The sequence below is a fragment of the Vanellus vanellus genome, assembly GCF_965231255.1.
Source record: "Vanellus vanellus genome assembly, chromosome: 6".
Classification (NCBI taxonomy): domain Eukaryota; kingdom Metazoa; phylum Chordata; class Aves; order Charadriiformes; family Charadriidae; genus Vanellus; species Vanellus vanellus.
In genome coordinates, this window is record NC_138911.1 from 227,421 (window position 1) to 250,522 (window position 23,102).

The 23,102-nt window shown below is 44.1% G+C and overlaps 1 protein-coding gene across 2 annotated transcripts in view; it reads left to right on the forward strand.

Annotated features, from left to right (window-relative positions):
• Positions 1-23,102, forward strand: part of PTDSS2 (phosphatidylserine synthase 2) — a gene marked incomplete at its 5' end in the record, with an annotated part of 42,043 nt that overhangs the window by 731 nt on the left and 18,210 nt on the right. Inside the window, 4 exons of one of the 2 annotated variants that reach the window (XM_082484906.1) lie at positions 737-802; positions 9,120-9,221; positions 15,476-15,558; positions 20,877-20,944. In XM_082484906.1, the coding sequence (XP_082341032.1) occupies positions 792-802; positions 9,120-9,221; positions 15,476-15,558; positions 20,877-20,944 (264 nt within the window). Of the gene's footprint in view, positions 1-736; positions 803-9,119; positions 9,222-15,475; positions 15,559-20,876; positions 20,945-23,102 lie in introns of those variants that run through there. The other variant, XM_082484905.1, reaches the window with a different exon arrangement.

Consider the following 23,102-nt stretch of genomic DNA (forward strand, 5'->3'; position numbering starts at 1 on the left):
GTTACGCCCGCTGCGTTCTGCTGCTCGGGTGCTTCGTAGAGTAGATTCATAGAGTCTTTTAGGTTGGAAAAGACCTTCGAGATCGTCGAGTCCAACTGTTAACTGCGAAGTTCACCATTAAACCGTAATTTCATGTGGTTTGTGGCATGCTCGGTACGGAAAATTGGTGCAGAAAGCCATGATTGTCTGTGTTAGGCCAGTGGGGCACATCGTTGTGTTGTTTGGTTTTTTTTTTTGTTAAATTCAATCCTTGCAGGAAGAGGTGGGTTTGTACCTAGAAAAGCGCTTCTAAATCCTGTCTCTGCTGGAGTTGTTCCAGAATTCCACTTCATCACGCGTGTGTACATCCCTGGCTTTTCTGCGTGTGTTAAATGCACATCTTTGTTGATTAAGGAAACCAAGCTGACACTGAAGTCCCTTGTTGGGAATATGAGCTGAGGGCGATATGATTTGGCTCGAGTTTGACATTAAGGAGTAGGAGGGGGAGGGCACTTGGCTCTCACCCTGCCTGTCTGGGCAGCAGTGGAGCGGAGGGTGTTGATCTCGATGAAGCTGCTGATTCTAGGTGATATTTCTGCCAGTACAAACAGCAAAGAAACGCTTAGATGCTGCTGGATCGCAGGGTGGTCTCTGCAGAAGCCTGACACAGGCAAGTGTAGCTGAAGGACATCGTCGTCTTGAGGGCAAGAGGAGCTTTCTTGGAGAGCGCGCTAGCGTTGCCACATGTAGGCTGAGCGAGCGATTGAATAACTGGATCCTGCCGAGGTCTGCGGAGTAGTGCCGTCTTATAAATGGAAAATGGGTAAAGCTGTCATTTTCTTACTGTCTGCTTATGGTGGCTCTCGCCAGGTGTTTTGTGATGCCTTATAAACACCTATTGCTGGTTTTATTGTATAATCTCACCTTGTTGTACCTTTTTCCTGGGGTGGGGGTGAAGGGCCAGCATGCTGTCTGCCACTGGTACAGGATTGTCATCCTGAAACAAAGGCTGTAATCGCCGTTAATTTGTCCACATCAACTGTTCTTTGGAAAGTCTGAAGGTGCCACTGTTCTTTAAGGAGCTTCCCCTTTGTCGGCTAGTCCCATCCAGGAGGGCAGTCAAACTGTTCCTTAACTTACATATTTATTTTATTTCATTTTCCGTAGTAGTGTGTGTTGCTTGCACTGGCAGTCAGGAGTTTAAATGCTTGTAAAAGTTTCAAGGTTTTCCCTACTGTTACTTTTGACCCGTGCATGACAGCGTTGAGTGTGTTAGCAGCGTGCCCTTTAGGGACAACTCGGTTCTTACAGTGGCTGAGACTAAAGATTATACAGAGGAACAATTTTCTTCCTGTGACCCTTGGTACTCTTCTTGCGCTGCCTGTTATGGAGGTGGTCACAGAAAATGGAAATTTAAGAGAGTAGGTGCCCTCTGTCTTTGCCAGTGTGGAAAACTATGGCAAATACCTTTTCTCCTTGAAGTTCGGAAGCTAGCGGACACGGTTACCCACATGGCCTGCTCGGTTTGGAAAACTAAGAATTTGGGACTTGTAGACACAGTCAGAAATCATTCTAGAACTAAAGTAGTTCCGTTTGCAAAGGAGATTTTACCGCTGTAAATGCGATCCTTGGGAAAGGCGGTACTTTCTAGCTGTCTGCCTGCTCTTTTAAAATCTTTTTAAAACATTGAAAAAACAAGTCACATGCTGTATAATACTTCTATTCTTATTCAGTCTTAACTTGAAGCTGGAAAATACTATATTTTAGTTACGTTGTGGGAACCTGCTCAGTCAGTACCTTGACAGCTCTCTTTGTCATTGGGAAATGTCAAGGAACGGGAATGGGAAGCAGCTTTATGGAACGGGTTGACAGTCTCTGTATCTTTTATCCCTGAACTAATTTCAAAACATCTATTACTGCTAGCAGAGAGCTGGAAATGTCAGCCCTGCCTGGCGAGCCGCTGTTCTAGGCGAGCATGTTCACTGTTGTTTCCAGTACCTTTGATTGTTTCTTGCCCGTCTGCTTACAGAATGAGCTTTCTGAATACGAACAAAGGACCTCTTTGTGGCTGAGATATTGACTTTTAGTTTTTGTACAGTGTGAAGCACTGTAGGCCTGATATTTTTCCTGAGCTAGCATGGAAAAACCACAGGTTTTGTTTGGTGTGTGTTTGTGGGTTTGTTGTTTTGGTTTTTTTTAATATGCCCACATAGAGCTTTCTACATCTCTGTGGCTTCGTTTCTGTAACCTGCAGCAGAGTGAGTGCTGATGTGTCTTACAGGTTTGTGCTTCTGGGACCGTGTTCTGTACGGGAAAAGGTGAACCCAGCAGAAGCTGGGGTTTGTTATCAGTGAGCAGTAACCGCGACAGATGCCTAAACATACTTGAAGCAGGAAAAAGAGGAAATGGGTGTCTTTCTGTGGGGGAGCAAAAAAAGCTCAGGGAAATAGCAGATTGATTTATCTCACTAACTAAAATAAATAATAAGTATAGAGGTGTGCAGCAACTTTTTTGAAGAAAGGAGAGAAGCTGCCTCCCCGTCCTAGCAGCCAGTGACAGGTAGCAGAAGGTGCTGTGGTGTTGAGTCTCTTCATGCCAGCCCAGCTCAGTCTTGGATTACCAGTTTGGGATCACGTAGTTAGAAATTGTGTATGATTTTCTCCTAAAATTTCAGCGTTACCACCAATACGGTATATGTTCCATAGCTTGTATTTAACCAAAGCTTATCTCCCAGGAACGCATCCAATCTTGATTTGAAGATGTTGCGAGGTGCCATGTACATCTTTGCTGCCACGTTACATTGTGATTCCATGGGTTAATTGCTTTACTAAGCCCTACTTTAATTTGAATTTAATTAGCTTTAATGTCCTCTGTTGGGTATTGATTTTTTTTTTTTTTTTTTTTCCCTCTCAAGCTAAATAGTTCTATGTTGCCATCATGTGGCTAGGATGCTAGTTACTAAGGTCACAGTGTGCAGCAGATAGCTGTGGAGCTCAAGAAGTTTAAAAAAAAAAAAGAAAAGAAGAAAAAAAAGAGGGGAATGGTGGGTAGAAGACTCTATGGGCTAATACAGCTTTCGTAGGGATTAATTCAACCTGTTTGGTGCAAAAAGCATAGAAATTGCAGCTCAGGGAAAGGTAGCCTGTAGGTGCCTCTGCCTGGGTGTTTCTCTCGTTTTGTTCTAAGTCTTTCCCGACAGCCGGCACAGGGACAGCTCTTCTGAAATGGGGATACGTGTGTGCACACCAGCCAGTTTTGGAAATACAGGGCTGGTACTCAAAACAACGTATGACTTAGTCGCTCCTTGCACGTGGTTCTTATCTCGACAAAACTAACCTCACAGCAGCGTGGATTTTCTAAGAGGCTGTCTGGAGGAAGAGGTGAGGATTTATCTGAAAGAGAGATTAGGGAGACAGAAGATCTGCAAATTGGCAGGAAATTTTTTGTGTACCCTCTGGTGAGGGCTGGCTGCAGCACTTGCAACGTTCCTCAAGCTTGTTGGAAAGCTTGTTGGAAACTTAACATTTGCTGGATTTTTACTATTTCATCCTATGAAAGCTTGGCCGCTTAAAGCGGGCCCTGGTGAGGTTCTGTGCTTGCTGATCCACGCGTCCGATTCTCTACCTGGTCAGAATTGGCCGAGTTTAAGCATATCGCTGAACTTGAGCGGAGAAATCTCGCATCAGGCTACTGATGTGGAGTGCTCAGTAGACCACATTGGTGGCGGAGCTCGGGCTCGTCAGAGCGCTGTCACAGGACTCGTACAGCAGTTCACAAAACAAAGCAACAGCCCGAAAAACTAGCGCTGGTTAGACCTGGCATAAGGGCACCTTCCCCTGTTCCCGTTTATTGGCCTTTTTTAAAAAGACCTGCGTACGGTGTGTGTCTGTATTGCAGTCACACCCAGTGGAGCTGTTTAAAACTAAAACTTGAAACAAAGATTTCAATAGGTTTAAACATATTAAAATGTTTAATATTTAAAAAAGATAATTCTGGGAACTTTGATTAACTTGTGACCTCTGTAGAACTGATGGACAGAGACTGTCTTTTCTCTCTGTTCATTCAAAGGAAAACGAGTAATTTGCTGAAGCATGCTTTGCTTTTTAATCCATTGTGCTGCTTTCTCTGCTGAGTATTTGCCTTTGTACTTCTCTTACTGAGTGATCCTTTTATGAGAGGCACCAACTTATGGCAAGGAAGACCAACGTTGCTATTTTGGAGTGTCACAAGTATGTACAGAAACTTAATCAGCGTTGTGTACCTTTATAGATGTGCTGAAGACTTGTTACTGATCTAAGAATAGGTACTTTTTTTATTATCTCTCGGAGTTTAAACAGATTTTAAACCGCAACCTATGGCTTCAAACCAACAGCCACGTTTGCGTTGCGTTACAGATGTGGGTGCTTGGAGTTTTCAGGCAGGGTCCCGTACAAAGCACGTACCTCTGGTTGGTTGCCGCGGATTACTTTTTTGTGATCTAGGTGGGTGAGAGACATCTCATGTCACAAACTGGCGGTCAACCTCTTATTTCTGAAATGCTGAGGCCCGGCCGCTTGCGTTGGCCCTGTGCAACGGGAATGTCTCGGTTTCACGTCTCTAATTTTGGATGTATTACCGAGATTATGACCAAGGTTGGATTTTTTGCTGAAGGTTTCAAAAACCTCTCGATATCCAAACAGGGGTACAGGAGTTTCCCTGTTCATTATGATTTTGATTTTGAATGTAAAAATATTGGTCAGTTTTAAATTGTTATTAATTGTTGTATTTTCCTGTACCTTATTCTTCACAATAACTGTCCTGTACCTTACTCTTCACAACAACTGTACTGCTGTTTTGTCATATTTGTCATATTTTCTTAGAATTCCCAGCATGTCTCAGGTGATCAGTTGGTACGCGGAGGGCAGAGAGCTTTGACATGCTTTTAAAATCTCTTTTAGAAATGCTTTTATGATTTTAGCATTATTCGGAATCAAGAAAAAGATTATTTCTTTGTGAAAAAGTTGATGATAGGCTAAGATGGGACGAGTTGGTTTTGTTGACAGATTCTTTCTCTAGCAGTAGCTATTAATGTAACTTTTTAAAGCAAAACGGCAAACCATACTGGCTGTTCTTTGGAATTTTGTTTCGCTTGGAGAATTGACGTAAAGATTAATAAATAAATCCTCAAAGATTAATAAATAAGTCCTTTGCAGGTTGTCCTCAATGATTATTACCGTTTTTACTGTAGTTGTTGCATCATTTATGACAAACAAGAACACTGGTGCGCGGCAGTGGATAATAAGGGTGTGGTCGCAGCCATTAAGCTGATTTTTCGGTTGTGCTGGAGATGGAACGAGGTCGTCACCTCCTGCTCTTCCCGGGTACCGCTGCCCCGTCTCTCCGGCAGGCTGACCCCTCCCGGGCTCCCCCAAAACCAGATACTTACACCCTTCCTTAGGTCATTTTTGTATGTACTTGATTTGGAAAATAAAGGCTGTGATAGTAATTTCCTTGAAAAACCTGCCGTTTCTAAATGTGACAGAAGAAACGGAGAAGTTGGACCCGAAGTTAATCTCAGTCACTGGAAAAGCCTTCGCTCTGGGAGCCGCAGTGCGGAGCGGTGTGGGGACTGCGCTGCCGGCTGGAGTGCCCAAATTGCTCTCGCTGGGTGTTTAACTAAGTTAGCAGGGCAAGTACTTTTATAAAAGCAAAACTTGAATTATTTCACTTAAATGCCCCAGTGTTTAAATGGGGAAAGAGCTAGATGTAAGATACAGAAAGTCAGAAAAATGCTAGTGCAGACGAATGGGCTACTTAATGTTCCCGCTTTTTAGTAGTTTGGGATTTGCTGTGGATTGTCTTCGACCTTCCTGGCCTTACATATTTTTGTGTGCATATACTCTTAGGCACTGCCGTCTCGGAGTTTTTGAAATAAAACCTCCTAGAGCCGGCTGGAGTCCGTACCCCCCTTGCTGCTGGTGCATCGCCAAAGCCGTGTGTCGTTCCAAGGGGAAGGTGCCGGCTCTGCTCCGCTTGGCTCGCGGCGCTCTCCGAGACGCCCGCCTGGGAGAACATAAGCCTTTCTGCGTAATGCCTGTGATGCTTACCTTGCTGGGCATCTGCTTAGCTGTGTTGTCTCCCTCTTGCTGTAGTATTTTAAAGGGTATGTGGAGACTAAAAGAATCCCTCGCTGTGCAGTTTGATTCACCCAGGCTGACTTCACTCACACAAGTACTTCTGTGTGCTGTTCATTTTTCTGGCTACTGTAAATGCTGCACATTTTGTCTTGTTCCATATGCCTGTGGATTTCTGTTTTATTTTTTTTAACTCCCGAGCTGTGGAAGGATACGGTGTGTATCTATGTTTTCTTGCTTGTTTTTTCTTTGCACTGAGAGGTGGGTTTGCGTGATGCTCTGCTGCCTCTGGCAGCTGCCATCGCTTTGTCACTACTTGCAATTTTCTGGTTAAAGCTGCCAACCTGCTCTTTCCAGGAGACAAACCAATCCAGAAAGTCTTTCATCCCGGTTCCTGGGTTTCATGCTAGACTGAAAATACGTTTTCACGACTAACCGTCTTGCAAACTTGCTACAGGAGAATCTGGCTTCAGTTGGAAGTGAAAACTGAGCTCCAAGGGGAATGATGAGATACGTAGCCTCTTCTCTGCCCGTAAACAGGGGAGCTTGGCGAATTTCACATTGATGGTTACAGCACCCAGAATAAATGGAAAGCAGGTTTGCGCGTGGAGCTCTCAAACACCGACTGTTTTCTTTGCTACAGACTGCCTGGGTGAATGAAACTACACCGGCATTGTCCTAGTAGAGGAGTTTCTAGATGTTTGTATCTAAATGAGGACATGCTAATAGCTGATATATTTTTTTGGCAATTTACATGACACTCAGCGCATTGAAATAGTAATTGACTTCCTGGAGGTGTTCAGATGGTGAAATGGTAAGATGGAAGATGGCATTTCTAGGATTATTTTAGTAGCCTTTTACATATTAGTTTCAAAAACGTAAACAATAAAACAAGGCAGAAAATACAATGCATAGCTTTGCACTTAACAACCTCTTCCTATGATCAAAATATAGGTTGGTTTTGTATTAATTATATACATAGATAAATGCGGGGAGCCAGACCGTGGTCTGATTTACGTGAATTAGAGTATTTAATTCTGGCCCCTGCTGTGCTGCCTCCTTTGAGAGGACTGTATTTCATTTTTTAAACTACTGCAGATTACAAAATAGGCCCCGAGTCAGGTGAGCGTTGGCTGAATGTTGAGTGTGGGATGTCTGAATCACCTGCTGTTCGGCAGCCGGGGAGGCGAGGCAGAGGGAGGTGCGTCGCTTGAGCAGGGAGCTTGCCCTGAAAGCCTTGGCGTGGGGTTGGTTTTTTGGGTGGTTTTTTTTTGTTGGGTTTTTTTTTTTTTTTTTTTGCATGTTGATTCCTTGCTGATTTTGAAAATACTCGTGGGTCCTTGGGTCCCCTGGAGCTGGTTAGTCTGTGTGCTCGGGACCGCAAGTGTTAAATGCCAAACACCTTTTTGGCAGTGGCAGAAGAGGATTGCATCTGCTTATGAGGTATTGCATGTGTTTTCCAGTGGGATTAAAAGGATGCCATGAGAAGTGGCTGTGTTTTGGATTAGGATGAAATTGTAGTTCAAAATAATGCTTACCTTTTAACTTTCAGAGCAATTTTAGGTAGATGACTGGGTTTGATGTTTAAAGGTATGTCCATGGACTTCTTAAAAATCCATGGTGACCTCTGGTTTATTATGCACTGTGCAACTTGAATATGTACAAACTTTGGTCTTTTGGCATAAAATGGAAATGTAATGCTAGTTTATATTACAACATAATGTAAAAACAGCCAGTATGTACAAACACTTGTTGCATACAGTCATTTTCATTCAGTTTTTCTATGCTCTAAGCTTGATGCTATATGACTGTGTTATTCTAATCGTTTGTATTAAGAGATGTTGTGTAGTCCTCTAAAACAAATCTTGCGTCTTTATGATTTGATCTTAAACGGTCAGACTTTCCATGCTTCTGAGCTGAGGTCAGATACGTTTCCCAGTGAAAACAATAACTGGCTTCTCATTAGGAAAGGAATTTTCAACTTGAAATTAAAAAAATGCAGACAGTGCAATGCAGGGGTATTATATACGTCGTAATCAGTGGGTGTACGCGTGTGCATCTCAACCAGCTGCAAGTTCCCTTCTAAGTTCCCTTCTAGCCCCCGGGTCTGGCTGTGTGTACTCGGCTCTCTTTTCTTTGACGCGCAAGTGCTTTACCAAAATCGGTGTGAGCCAATGGACTGTCGTGGATGGGGAAGCGAGAACTTGTGACTCCGTGTACCGCGGCAGTGTTCTGCCTGTACCAGTGTGTTACCCCACCGAGGTCGCGTGCTTTAACAGCGGAGAGGAGCGACCGCCAAGCTCTACTGGGGAGCTTTGCTGACACGGTGGTTCCAGCAGAAACCCCTCGTGAGGAGATGGCTGCGTAGAGTTCTGCGGGCGCAAACCTCTAGCCGTCGGTCTGTACCTGCTCTTCAGATCTAAGATGAAATGAAACTGTAAGGATTACTGGAAATAAGGCATCTAGAGGCAGTATTATAATTCTTACAATTGCAGCTGTTCTCATTCAGAGATTTTTTTTCAAATGACTAGTTTTTCTGGTAATGCGTAATTCCCGTGTCGGGAGGGAGTTCCCTTCTGTTTAGTCTTGAGAGGCTGTTCAGTCTGCTGCAGGTTTTGTTAACAGGCTTTGAAACAGAGCTGCGGCAGCGCTATCAAGTCTATACCCGACAAACCAGGAGGGAAATCTGGAGATTTTTACATCTAAGTATTAGCACAGTTGGTGCTAATTTCTTTTTTCAAGTTGCCGCTGTTTACTTGGCAAGTGCTTGTCCAAATCTTCCTGAACTCAAAGCTCTGGGGGGGAAACGAGCAGGTCCCTGTGTATGCTTCTGGCGCACGCTAGTGCGCAATGGACCGATAACTAAATTTAGTGCCATTGTAAAAGCCATTTTCTGTGCTGTACAATACATAAAACTTCTTTAGTATTATTAACTGCTATGTATCAGACTCGCTGGGGCTTCAGTGACAGGTGACGATACAAGTTTTTCTGCCTTCTGATGTCGATTTTCTCTCTTCTAAATTTTAGGAGAGCTCATACCTTAACAGTCTTGTTCATCCTCACGTGTGCGCTGGGCTACGTAACCTTGCTTGAGGAAACACCACAAGATACAGCCTACAATACAAAGAGGTAAATATTTAAGAAAGCATTTCTGTAAGGTGTGTGTAGCTGTATGAACAAGTTACCATATGCGCTTTTACCTTGTGGATAAGCTACCTCAGATGGCCTTTGCGTTAACTTGTTTAAATGCCTGAACCCGTAGAAAGTGACAAAACCAGGCATAAGTCTTTGAGCTCCTTTGATGCTGGTCGTGGAATTTAATTTCTAATCGGTTTAGTGTCACTCACTGTCATACCTGGTGGCTGCCGTGTCTGTGTGATTTAAAACAAAATACAAAACTCTTTCTAAAGCCTCTAAGTAGTGGCTGTGTTTCTTTGGCAACGATTCTGCCTCTTTTTCTTAAAATAACCTAACTTTCTAAATTATGTGAACTAAACTTTTCTGACTGAAGTGCTTTTTGTAAAATTATGTTCAAGATTTCAATACAGATCATTATTTGTTGTTGAAAATTACCATGAGAACTTGTAGCCGAAAGGGAAACTCTTGGAAAATAAGAATGAGATGAGTCGTACGTGTGTGGTCCATTTCAACTGTAATTTAAGCTCATAAAGTGTCATTGAATTTCTCCTCTTTTTAAAGAAGTGCAGTAGGGAACAAAAAGAGGAAAGAAACGTGGTCTCTTAAAAATCAAAGTATATCGTAAAAACTAAGGGAGTGCTTACAGACCGCAAAGCATCCTTGCTGTAAGCACGAAAATCATTGTTTTCTACCAGTCTGGTTTCTTAAATATAATGCTATTTTTCCCCCTTGCTATTAAAGGGTTTCTTCCTATTTTTTTTTACATTTTTTTAAAGTGACTCAGGATATAGTATTCATTGTCATGGAGACGCAGGAATTGGGGTATTTCCTGAGATAGTCTTGGTTGTTGTTCTGTCAGTTACACAATAGCTGTAGCACACACGTGCTGAGCTGGGCGTTTGTAGTTTTACACGTGGGGGTGAAATGGAACAAGTTGGAACACAGTGGCCTGTCTGGAGCTGGGAAAACTTCTGCAAGGCTTTGGGGTGAACAAATGCCATTTTATTCCCGGTTATAAGGAGCGAGTGCAGGGAGCGGATGGAGGCCTGGCATCCTCTGGAATAGCAGTTCAAAATAAAGATGGGGAAAAGCTGAAAGAGAAGCGATGACGCATCGTTAGGGAGTAATACAGATTTAAGGTGACTCAGTGGAATATCTTATTATTGAGATTAGAGCTTTTACTGCTTTAATGAAAACAAACCCAAAGAAGATTAATCAGCAGATTAACCTTTCTTTCATGAAATAGAAGTTGCTTTCTGCATATTCAGTGCAGGGAATAAGGTGACCAGTTGTTAAAAGAAATTTAACAGCGTCTTAGCGGGCAATGAGCAGCAAATGTTCTTTGATCACTTCCGCATCTCTGCTTATGGAATACTGCCTGCAATATCTAGATACAGACATACGTGAAAAGCAGCATCCTGGGAATTGTATACGGTCTTCCAAATTGGTTTTTGTAACTGGTTTGGAAGAATACATCTCTGTTTCTACTGATGCTGCACCCTTACGCTATTGTTATAATTGTTCAAGCTGCATGCCGGATTCTGAGCTCGCAGTTAACTCGGGCCAGCCGTTACTTTTTCCAAGCTAAAGATCAGTGCAGACAAAACACACAAGTCCTGTGGGTCTCTCCTAAGCTTTACCTCTGTTGCCTTGGCCCCCATTTGCGGGACGGGTGGAAGCGTCTGTGGCGTTCAGCACACTCCTGGTGCTGAGTCAGTTTTCAGTCAGCTCCTATCTGGTCTCAGTTAAATCTCTTTTCTGAGGTCTTTGAGGTAAGCGCTGTGCCAAGTTTAGCACCAGTAAGCGTGAAGGATTCCAGCTCAGTTCATGTCCCAGCCGTTGTTCTTAAGCAGCTTTAGCATCCGAGTGCCTGCCGCTCTCTTGCTTCTCATTGTTCCTGACCAATTTTATGTGGCTGTTTAAATGTATAATTGGACAAAAAGAGGCATTTCGGAGCAAGAGTAAGATGGTCACAACACGCATAAGTATATCCATAGCTCAGATTTTCACAGATTTTCCGGTGGTTGTTGCTTCCATAACTTAAAATACCTTATCCTATCCCAAGATCTTTTTCAGTCTTAGTGTAGAGCTGTTGTGTGTGTTGTCTAAAACCTTGGCCTGCGTGAGGCTGTCACTGCGTGCAGATATTTCACGGGAAGGCTTGCCTGCTTAATGAACAGCAGTAGTTTTATTACCAATGAGCAGTGTCTTTAGCTGTCATGCTGTTTTATTTCCGACTACTGCACAACGACAGTAGAGCAGTGTTTCGGTGCTTAGGTGCGGAGTCTAAATTCATGCTTGCAGACACTTAAACCTCCTCTGTTTCCAAGCTCTTGCTGAGAGGTGCCAGACTGCCTGTGGACCGCGTTAGGTGCTGAGCGCCGAACGTTAAATTGAAGCAAAGTACACAAATTGCTGTGCTAGCTGCTGCTGCTGTGTTTCCTGGCGTAGCTCAACAAGAGGAACTCGTCCACGGCGCCCATCTTCTCCCCTGTACACGCGCTTCCTTCGCCCAGCCTCTTAGAGAAGCGGCTCAGGGCAGGGCCAGCGGCTGCATTCACGCGATAAGTCACCGGGAGAACGATGGACAAAAGAACAAGAGCGCGAACCTATGAGATCATGGGGTGTGGTATCTATAGCTAAGATTTGTATTTGCATCTGTTTATATGCTGACGTTTGAGTGCCGTTTTCCTTCCTGCAACATGTTAGGGCAATAAAAGGAGGATTTTTTTTTTTTTTTTTAATATAAGGTTTACAGAAATGTTTTATATGTAAATCTAGTCAAAGTTCATTAGGATCGTACGCACAGATGTTGATGTGATCATGTGAGATATGCGATCAGATTGCCTCGGTTGTAAAGACAGTTGAAAATTCACTTTGTTAGCCAAAGGGATGTTGTGCTGCAAAGCCTGCCTGATCAATGGGACCTCTTATTCACACAGTTCCTACAGCATTCAAAGCAGCCTTGAAATAGTCCATCCTGCCTGACAGCTGTCCGCTTCTCCGCTTCACTTAAGCGCCCAGGAGGAGCTGACAGGACTGAGCTCCAGCTCTGAGGGTAGATAAATACATATTCAACAACCTCCTTTGCATGCCATGTCTGTGGAAAAAATCCCCGTCTCCCAAATACTTTGAATGCTGAGCAGCCGTTCTGGGAGGGGGGGAGTTAATATATATTTTCCATATAAAAACCATATTCAGGTTTTAAAAATCCTGTATGTATCAGGGTTGTACATTGAATTTCAAGCCACAAAACAGTGTCTTTTCTAAGATGCCCTTCTGCACTGTTTTTGGGCAGTGACTGATCACTGCTCAGCCGTGGTAACTAGTCTAGGTGTGTTTGTGAGTTGGTGGTCTTCAACTCCTGTTGCTGAACAGCCACAGAGAACAGAAGGTGAGGAGGAGACCAGACCTCCATCTGCCAGTTCTCAGCTCGGGGTACCGCTGAGGGGCTTGTGCCAGTCACTGCTGCAGGTACAGCCGGGGCAAGGACGGGGCCTGGGAGCTGTCTCCCTAAAAGCCCAGAACAACGGACGATATACTTACAGACAAGCTTCTTTGTCTTCTGTCTCTGAATCGACTCTGAAAATAAGACAAACAGTAGCTTGTTTGTACTGATGAAACCGTCGCCATGTTCTCCCTTTCTTATTTAGTTAAGTGCTGAAATTATTTTTGTAGGCACGCTTTGCCATGTAATGTCTTCCTGATCTGCTGCTCAAGAAAGTCCATTAGCCGTGTCCCTGTAGCTTGAAGAAACCCCTCTCAAAGCCTAGAGAAGTTCTGACCTGCGGCCGTGCTAAGGCAGCAGGCCCAGCTGCTGGTGGGGCTTTGAAAGGAGCCGGCGCGATCGTGGTAAGGGGAGAGGTTTATCTTTTTTTCCCCTGTGGTAACTAATAGGGCTGGCGTGGTTATGATGCAAACTTGTGATTTTCTTCAAAACTTCCCGTGGTGAACTTGAAGTAAAACAATGTAGCTGAAACTGGCTTATTTCAGCGCTGTTTGGCAGAGAGTGGATTTTAGAAAAAGGAAGATAACTGCAAGTCCCGTGGTGATTTAGATTCAGGTCATCTCCAGCTTTGGGAAAATTACCCTTACAAGGCCTGTACCAATGATCTTGGACGTGCTGGTTCATGGCTGAGCATGAGGATAGCGAACGGAGGTATGTATCGTTACATGATGCGCAGAAGAGTCTGCATTCTGTAAACGTAAATTTGTCGTCCTGGTATTTCCAAACACAGACTAGTGACTCAAAATGCAGAACATTCTCATAATTTGAGATCGGCTGAAAACTTTTTTAGCGTCTTCATCTTTGAAGATCGCGATGGAACTATCTGTTCACTGTTTCATTCAGTAGCTAATTCTGTTGTGCTTCCCAGTGTCGTAAGGCGAGCAAAATAGCTGAGTTACATCTGTTCAGTAAAACCTATTTTTATTTTCAGGAAGCACAACCTTTTTGTATCAGAGGTGAATGTCGCAAAATAGTTTTCATAGATCCTTCTGTTGTCTATTTTGAAAGAAGGTTTTGAAACATTTAAAGCATGAATAGTCTACTGTTGCTTCTGGTATGTAATGTTTTCTCAATAAAAGAAAAAATATTTGGTGTTTTTCTCTGGCTCCTGCAAACAGAGCCGTTTTATTTACAGTGAGGGGTTGCGTCATTTACTGCGAACACGGCCTACGCTTGCCCCGCGGTGTAGTGAGGGAGTTCTCTATTACCTGTCTCTTCAGCCAGCTCTCGGGCAGGTAATGAAACTTGTACTGGGAGTTCGGACGTAGAGAAAAGAGCGTTTTTGGACTGCATTATACTGTTTTGTCCATTAAGACTAAAGGCACGTGCCCGAGTATAGACCATGGGCTCTTGTCTTTGTGAAAAGTAAGTGGTGACCACTGAAAAAGAAATGCAGTTTTGTGCACGTCAGATGTTTAAAATCTGTTACTTAAGCCCTCAGGAGAATTTTAAGTTGATGTTGGGTCCTCTGAAATGAACTGCCGGCGCTCCCCCACCTGACTCGCCCCTCGGCTGGAGTGGCGATCCCGGCGGGAAGGGTCAGGCACGACAGGTCGCATTTTCTCACTTTTCTTTTACTTGCAAAACAAAACTTTATTGAAAAACATACCGCATGTAACTGGTGGGCTTCAAATCCTGCATCAGGAGTGTTGCTTGCTTCGTTTGCTGTTTATCAGTGAGGATCTCTTCCCGGAGCCTGCTGGCTGCCCTTAAGGGTTCGGTCCCCCGTTGGGTTGAGCTGGGGGCTCAGCCTTGAATGGGGGCTGCTGCGCCGCTCCCCTGTGCGAGCGGGGCACTGAGCCAGCTCAACACCAGTCGCGTTTTGCCCAGATTGGTTTTCGGCTGGATCATCCTCGCACCGTCTCGTTCCGGTAACGTGCAGGAACGCTGCTCCGGGAAGGAGGCAGACGGCAGGACGGTGGCAGTCCTTTTGTAGGTCTTACCTTGCTGAGGATGAGAGAAAACTCTGCAGGTCTGGGCATAGGGTGTTGGGGGGAGGTTGTGGGTCGTCCGTATACTTGGGCTCATGGTCTGGTAGTTACTATTTTTTCTTTAACGTCTCTGTATTATAGTTCCAGCTTTTGCAATAGCATCAGTGCTGGTTGGGTCTTACAAGCTCCTCCTCATCTTTAGTTGACTAAGGAAATGTTTTGGAGTGGTGACAAGTCCAATGGTTCGCTTTTAAATTTAATTGAAATTTTACTGGAGCAAGGAGAAGCTTTCTAAGGTGAGAGCTTTCTCGCTGCTAAATTTTAAGTGTCTTTCTCTGACAAAGTGGGCATAAAAGCTTCTCGGAGACATGGGGAAGCGTTTGACTTGCCGTGCATCTCATGATCATCTGCAGGCTGAGGCTCATCGTATGGCTCAAGGAACTGCTCTTTTTGTTTTGGGTTTGCTTAATGAGTTCTCAGCCCGGTGAGGCTCCTTGCCTGGCCGGCTGGATACCAGTAAACGGCAGCAAAATGGAGGGAATGGCAGCATGGCGATAGTGGGGAGGGAGGGAGAAGGATGGACGGGTGAACCGTGCATTTGAGAGAGAGTATCATGAAACCACACTTGTATAACAACTTATACCCGCTTCCCTGAAATACAGTCTCCAAAAGGCATCTATTTATGATTGACCTGTTTAGTAATTAAGAATCAAAGACCAGGCATTTTTTACATCAAAGAATATAATTTACAATTTCATTAGGAAGGTGAAGCAATTTAAACGTTTTGTTCTGTTTTTCACTTTCAGAGGTATTGTTGCCAGTATTTTGGTTTTCTTATGTTTTGGAGTTACACAAGCTAAAGATGGACCGTTTTCAAGACCTCATCCAGGTAATTTAAGTTGCTTAAGTCACTCAAATATTTCTGATAAATTGCATGGTCTATGGTGAACGTAAATATTTGTGTTACCTGTAGAGAAGGTAAGTTGTCATTTAAATAATAATAACATGGGTTCATCAACACTGCACACTTATCACATAGTTTCCATCCCGGCCTCCAAACAGCATAGTGATCCTTCTGTGATTTCAACCTGTATGTAGTGTAGGATTTTTATTTTTTTTAATCTCCCTATTTTGGCTGCCTGTTGTTAGTAAAAAGCTTTGTGTGAACTGCCAGATTCTTGAAGCCTTAGCTTCCCTTGTTTATCCCTTCTTTTTCCCCCCCCTTCCTGTAACGGGACTGCACTTCTGAGCATGTATCCGCTTGCTGGAGCACTGCGCTCCCTTCGCTGTGTCTCCATTAGCCACAATAACTGGTAGATCAGAAGCCCTTGATGATGATTTTAAAGATTTCTAGTAAGACTGTTAAGTCTTGAAAGCATTTGAAAGCAGAACACAAAACATCTTCCATGTAGTGTTATATCGGGTGAAGTATGAAAAGATTTTAATATCTTTTGATTTTTTTGCCTATTTTTAGATGTGAATCATTGAGAAAGAATTAAGGCAACTTATATAGGCTTACATAATATTCTTGGAAGCATTAGGCTCTCCTACAGTCAAATAAAGCTATAAGTATTTCTTATGCCAAAAATTTAATCTTGCAGTTTAGGAACCCTGTTCTATACGAGAAACAGCAGTTACATTGAAAACCTTGGTCAAAGCAGACATTGTCTTAGAGCAATGCCCACGGCACACCTCTGCTAACTTAAGGTTTTATTCAGAAATTTGCCTTTCTGAGGTCTTATTAAATAGCAGGTTTTAGTCTTTCCTTTCTGTTACAGTTCCTCCCGGAAGACAAATTACTCCTTTCAAGGACACCAGTGATATTTGGGTTCTTTCAGTTTTAGAACATCCATTGGCTTTGTCTGGGACGGAAGTTGTTTTTATTCCTCAGAACAAAGTAGTACAAATTGGATGGGGGGAAGTCCAAAGCTCAGAGATCTTTACAGCAAACTTCGAGTGTAGACAGAGCCAACGTCCACCACCTCTGTATGCTCCGGTCTTGGAAACAGCAGTTACTGGGCCAAAGCCGAGTGTCTCTCAGCAGAGTCAAATCGTCCGTGAACGGTGGTTGAAGACGCTCCCGTGTGTTCAGTCACTTCAAATACTGAGTGTATTCATGTTGTCTTTGGTATTAACATCACCCTTCCTCTAGCTTGTTTGATGGGATGGTCTTCTAAAGAGAGGTTTTCGGGGGCTATGGCAGTTTGCTAGGACAGGGGATGCTCGCAGAGTCACAGCAGGACATCTGGGTGACTGTTTAAAGGAGAATGGCAGTCGTTCTCCGTACCTCTGCTGTGGGAAGGCTCTTGCCGGCAGCAGAGGGCACGGCATTGCAGCCCCGTCGGGTTCAGTGCCAGCCCCCTGGTTACGGAGGGGTGTACTGGGAAGTTCACATGAGGCAGCCGAGTCTCTGACCTTAGCTGCGCGCTGCTGTTCCCGGAGAAAGATCTCATCTCAAAGGAACTGACAGCGCAGGCCGCTGGTGTGCGCCGCTTCCATTTATAGGGCAGAAGGAAGCCTTTGGGTCAGTCGGGACGCTGCGGTCACGTGCAGCCACAGTGGATCTGTTACATGAACTCTTCAAGCTGTGTCTTGGAGGTAGCTGGGGTTCCTGCCCTGCCTCCGTCTGGTGACTTTTGGAGCCCTATTATTCAGTATGTCGACCTATTTATGACAGATCAGAGGCGGTTTGTATTTTTGCCTGGGTTTTGTGCCTAATGTTGTTGTTCTGTTTAAATAGCTCTTCTTACTCAGTGTTTGTCCGCCTGATTGATTTATACGCAGCTCACCGATGCCAACTCACCATTGGTTTTGCTAAAGCAAACTGCTTTTGTTAAAGCAACAAGTTTTGCTTTTAGTCTCCCCCCTTAGGATTTTGTTCCTGTGCTCATTTGGCCTTTGGGGTGGCATAGGTCAAACTCGGAGCCCTGTTGATCCGCGGGGTAAGTGGCTGGTTGTGCGCTCAGCCGGGCAGGGGCAGCGCACCCTCGTTACGCGGTCAGCTGGTGTTCCCCAGTCGCCCTACAATGGCAACGCTTCAGTGCCTGAGCACAGTAATCAGTAAACTATCGGGTAGGTAATGATTAGCTGAAGCCTACTTAATCAGGAAGGTAGTTGTAATTTGAGGGAGGTTCGTGATGACAAGTGCGTTTAAGGAAAACAAATATTAGGTATGCCAAAAATAACTTTACAGCTAAAGCTGAGGCCGCTCCAGGAAGAGAGAGAACACAATGTTTGTACAGCTTTGAAAACATCTTGTTTCTGGTGTACACGTACAGATATAAAGTAGTCTTCAAAACCTCTTGGGTACTTCTGTCAGCCGGGAGAAAGCACACTAAATTATAACCAGATCTTATATATTTTATTATGAAGTATTGCTGAGCGTATTCAGCAGCTGCAGATCATCCGCTGCCAGAACCCTATGTATATAGGAGAAGAAAAGCTCAAATAAAGGTTTAGATTTTTCCGCTTTCTGAAGCGTATGTACATCGGTTTCAGAACTAGCCCCCACGTTTATGTCTGCGAGTAGGGTAAAATCTGTCATTCAAGGCTTTATAGGTGAGAAAAAACTCAGCACTTTCAGGGCTCCTATTCTGAAGGTGATGTCTGAAGGAAACAATGCTCAGTTCTTGTGGGAGAAGTGTGTTCATGAAAGGTTAATTCTTTCTTCTGGCTCGAATATAATGTTTACTCCTCAAGGTACGCAGTCATTATAGGAAAGGATAGAAAACACCTTATCAAACTCAAACCAATTTTTTTAATCGCTTAAAAAAAAAATTAAAGTCACCACTGCATTTCTGTCCGGCAGACTCGCGTTCAAGAGGCTGAAGTGTTTTTCAGCAGCACAGTGGCGCTGGTCTGGGGAGAGGCTCCTCTCTTCCAAATAACCCTCTGACCAATGGAGGGTTTTTTGCTTGTTTGGTTGTCCTCAGCTGCCTTCTAGAAAGACAAGAAGGTGTGCGCGCACTCTCGGTCAGTCCCTCCAAGGGAGATTTGCCAGTGGATTTGAAAGATCATCAAATCTGTTGGAAGGGCAGAAGTCTCAAGTGCTGGTTTCTGCCGCTGTGTGTAAGGACAGCTGCCCGAGGGGCGCTGGTCATCGCCTCGCCGAGGAGGAGCGGGGCTGAGCTCTGCTTTTCCTTCCCGCCAGGACACCAAGGGGCAGAACCGCCTCATAACGTGTGGGGTTTTTAATGACTGACCCCTAAGACACTTCATCGTATTGCATAATCAAGAAGTGACAGTTATGTTTGTAGACTCTAAGTAAAAAATCTTAAAAGTTCCAGGTTTCCTGTGAAAGCTGTTAGAGCTCTGAGCTTCCTGTTATCCAGGCCACGCCGCCCTGTTTTAGTTCTTTTTTTTTTTTTTTTTTTTTGGAAGTGTAAAGTGGGCCGTTTTGATGGAATTAATTTAGCAGTTTTGCTGAAAAAATGTCACGCCTTCTCACATTTCAGTCTATTTTAATGATGGTGTCAGAAGCAGGCTGTTAGAGACTTCTTTTAAAAATGTGGGTCTTTTTTTTTTTTTTTTTTTTTTTTTTTCCCCCTGCTTGATGCTGAGTTGGGTAAAGACTTTGTTTCAGGGGGCAAATGAGCCTCTCTGAAGCTCTGCCACACCACGGCTGGTTGATTGCAGGTTCTGAGCTGATAAACGAGTTTGTTTGCAAGCCTGGGGTTTATGCTTAGTTCTTGCCTTATTTATGTCACGGTCCTGCTTTTAAGCATTAACGTACCTAAGTTTTCTTGGAGTTAATAGAGAGAAATGCACAAATCGGGGCTGAAGGTTCTTGGTTTTTTCACTTGATGGCAAGCCATGTTCGGGCAGGGGGAATAGCCTGCCCCCTCCGCCCAACCGTACGCGCCACCCGCTTGACTCCTCCTTGCCCCAGTCCAGTTCTGATTATCACCTAGATGTAACCGTGGAAGGAGAGCCCTGTTTTGTAAGCGTAAACAGGAAACACCTGAAGGAAAGTCTATTAAAATCATTCCGGAGTGATTAGTGTGTGGCGTTACTGAGAGATTTAAATATCCACTTGGACTGAGTCAAGTTTTGCTGAATTACCTTGTGTAAATTTTTAGCTGTGGTTAGGGAAAAACGCTGGAGCGCTGTGTCTGTGCGCATCCTGGCTCGGCATTCACCTGCTTCCGCCCCTGTAGGAGGTCATGGAAACGCTGGGTGAGATTTCGGAGCCCAGGAATCACTTCAGGGGACAGAGGCCAAACCTGTCTCTGGGTGGAGTGGGATGAGTTAGGGGCACGGACGCAGCCCCTGGACCACAAAGCTGGTACCCAGCACAGTTGGAGAGCCTATTCCCTGAGGACCGAGTCCTTCAGAAGAACCGAGGTCATAATGATGGAGCTGGAAGAGTACGAGTGCTTTAATTTGTGTACCCTTTAGATTGAGGTGTTGCTGCAGTGTGGGAAGAGCCGTAATCACACTTCTTAGGAGGGTGAATAATGACTGCAGACTCTGAAGCGGCTCAGTTCTGCATGTTTCTCTTATTATGAAGAGTTCTGTGATCTCGTAGGTCTTGCATCTAGCGCCTGCTAAACTTCTGGTACATTTTTTTTAAATTAAATTCCTAGTAAAAGTGAAAATCTCTTTGGTGTTTTGAAATGCTTTTTGCCCCTTGAGGAGGAAACAACCTTGCCTTCAGGGAGAAAGATGGGCTTGTAGAAGTAAAAGCAGTGGTTCCTCCTGCTGGCCTTAGTCTTGCCTGTTGTAGCAGCACGTGGGCAGAAGCTGGCGAAGCGCGGTAGTGGTGATAGGGATGGGAAAACCAAAGTTGGACAGGTCAGGGTACCTGAGATGGTGGAGAAAGAAGTTAGTCTAGTTCAGGAAGGGATAGAGTTCTCTGCCAGTGACTGCTAGAAGGCATTGCAAGGGGCACGTGTCTTTCCTTCTAATTCTTAAACGTTTAGTTCATTGGGTTGAAGCGTACTTACGGATCCTGGTCCATTCTCACAGGTCCGGGTCATTGCCTGAGCAATTCTGGCAGGTGTACGTAGCAGCCCGGCTGGTAGCTACAGAGCCTGGCTGGCCCTACTCCTCAGGCAGGGTGGTGAACACCCCCCTCGAATGCTGGGCTGTATAGTTTCTGGGTGGGAGCATCTCTTCTTGAAATCTTTAGTTATATTACAGTAAATGAATAGTTGACTGCTGTTTTGCTTGAAAGCTTGCTAACATCCCGTTTGTCTGTTTCTGTAGCTTACTGGAGGTTTTGGCTGTGCGTCAGCGTTGTGTATGAGCTCTTCCTCATCTTTATACTCTTCCAGGTAAGTAACTTAGACCTCTAGTTACTAAATGCCAGTTTAATAATCTTTTGTGGTGTTCTTTAGAATTCTCGCTGGCTTCAGGAGGTGCTCTTCGTTTTTGAGAAACCAAATCATTGTGCTACTTAATGAGCCTTGTAGGTTGAGGAAAAATTATAATATTATAAAAATACTTCCCCTTGTTGTCTAACCTCCAGTTAGTCTCAGCCTAGGTTAGACACCGCAGTGCGGAGTTCTTAAATGAGTTGATAAGAAGTCAGAGTTCTTGTTGAGATGGAACAATCCGGAGTTGGTGCTTCTCGTGTTTAGCCTCGGCTCTGCTGGACTGGACGTGACTTGCTGAAGTCACGTACCAGCTGTTAGTTTCTTAGAGCCTACGGATTGTGGGGTGATCTCATCTTGTTTAATCCTTTGAAATACTTTTTACCTTGAATCGCAACTGCTTTGAACGTTTTATTTTTTTTGCAATAAACCAAAACTTCATACACAACTTTGTGTAGTGGCAGCAAACTGAGGTGATGTTTTGTCTGGAAAGACATGCTAATTGGTATTTCCAAATACAGCATGTTATTTTTACCCTATTCTTGCCCTTTAGTACACTGAGAATTCTCCCCTGGCTCTTACAATTCTATGACTTCTCAGAAATGCAGGAGTTGAGGTAAAATATTTTGAGATATTGACCGCAAGAGCGGTAAGCCTGACGCTGTTAGCAAAGCCGTTGTGTTCCTATACGTATGCGTACCTACACCACTGCAATCAAGTTGGAGTGCCAAGAAAGAGCTCAAGATTCTGAAGGAGACTCACCTTTCCTGCATTGTGCAATCCAGTTATTGCCGTCGCCTCCTCAGGCAACAGCGTGATTTGAAACCAAAAGCGTATGTGGAGATATGAAACCCTGAGAGGTGGCTGCGCCCCTCTCGGACAGCTGGCTACGCTTCACATCTAGATTCCAGTTATCCCCCGTTGTTCACTTGTCGGTCCTTCTTGCTGACATCTTAGTAGTGTTTGGTGCTCTGTACTTTAAAAGGGTTGTGCAAGTACCATCACATGCTCATCAGGTAGCTTTAAAAAGTCATTTTAGATGAGAGAAGGATGAGGAACATGGGAACATGTTTAAAAAAAAAAGAATGTTTTGCCTCAAAAAAAAAAAAAAAAGCCAAGTGAGCTCGAAGAAGTCGGGCTGGAATTGAGGTGTCAGGATCTGTCATCTCTCTTCTGTTGGAGAAGGGCATTTGCTTCGCAAACAAGTTTTTAATGTTGATCGAACCCTTTCCAGCTAATGAAAGGTTTCCTTTGGCTCCAGCATTTCTTGTCCAGCTTGGCTTTCCTGGAGCCTCCCCAAAAGTCAGTGCCAAGCTCTCTCTTAAGAACACAAAACTGTGGTGGATGCTTTTTGTCTTTTTCTTTTTTCCCTGGCTTATTTCAGTGGGCAGTTGGAATGTGTCGGCAGCGGATTAGTAAACAACAACTTTCTGTCCCGTTGACATAATTCGGGGTTCAGTGTAAACCCTTACGCAGGGCCCTGATGTCTCATTAGGGTTTCTTTCAGGCTGCCTGTCCTGCTTGGAGGGAGAGGAGTTCTGGCCCTTTCACAGGCATGAACAGGTCTGTCTTGCCTTTTTTGTCATTATTCCTCACCACAGAGGAATACTTACTCCATTCCAATTTATTCTTATGTTCTTACTGTCTCGTGTCACCCTGGTTTTTTTTCCAGGCATCCCTGTAGGCGATGCTCCTGACTAGCTGCAGTCAGACTGAATAATATGTTTCATTTTTATTTGGTAGTGCTGTTGTAGTTCTGAATTCTAATAGAAAAGCCTGGAATTGCTTTGCTTTCCTCTGGCGGTGTGTTACGTTACAGCAGTTAGTTGCTGAGGACACTCACTAGCTGTTGCTCAGCTCTTTACTAAAAATACGTTATTACTTTGCACAGGTTTAAATAAGGTTACAATTACGCTGAGCCTGTAAGTGACTAAACTTCCTTACAAGCAAATACAAGCTTGCTCATAGTTGAAACTTGTCTTACAGTTAACGTGACTTTAGTGGTTTTCTTCGGTAATTTTATTATTATCGCTGTTAACTAATTTTGCCCTTGCCCTGCTTTTACTGCTAGTCTGTATAGATGTTACATTGCTTCTGTTGTAAAACGTTGACCGCAACA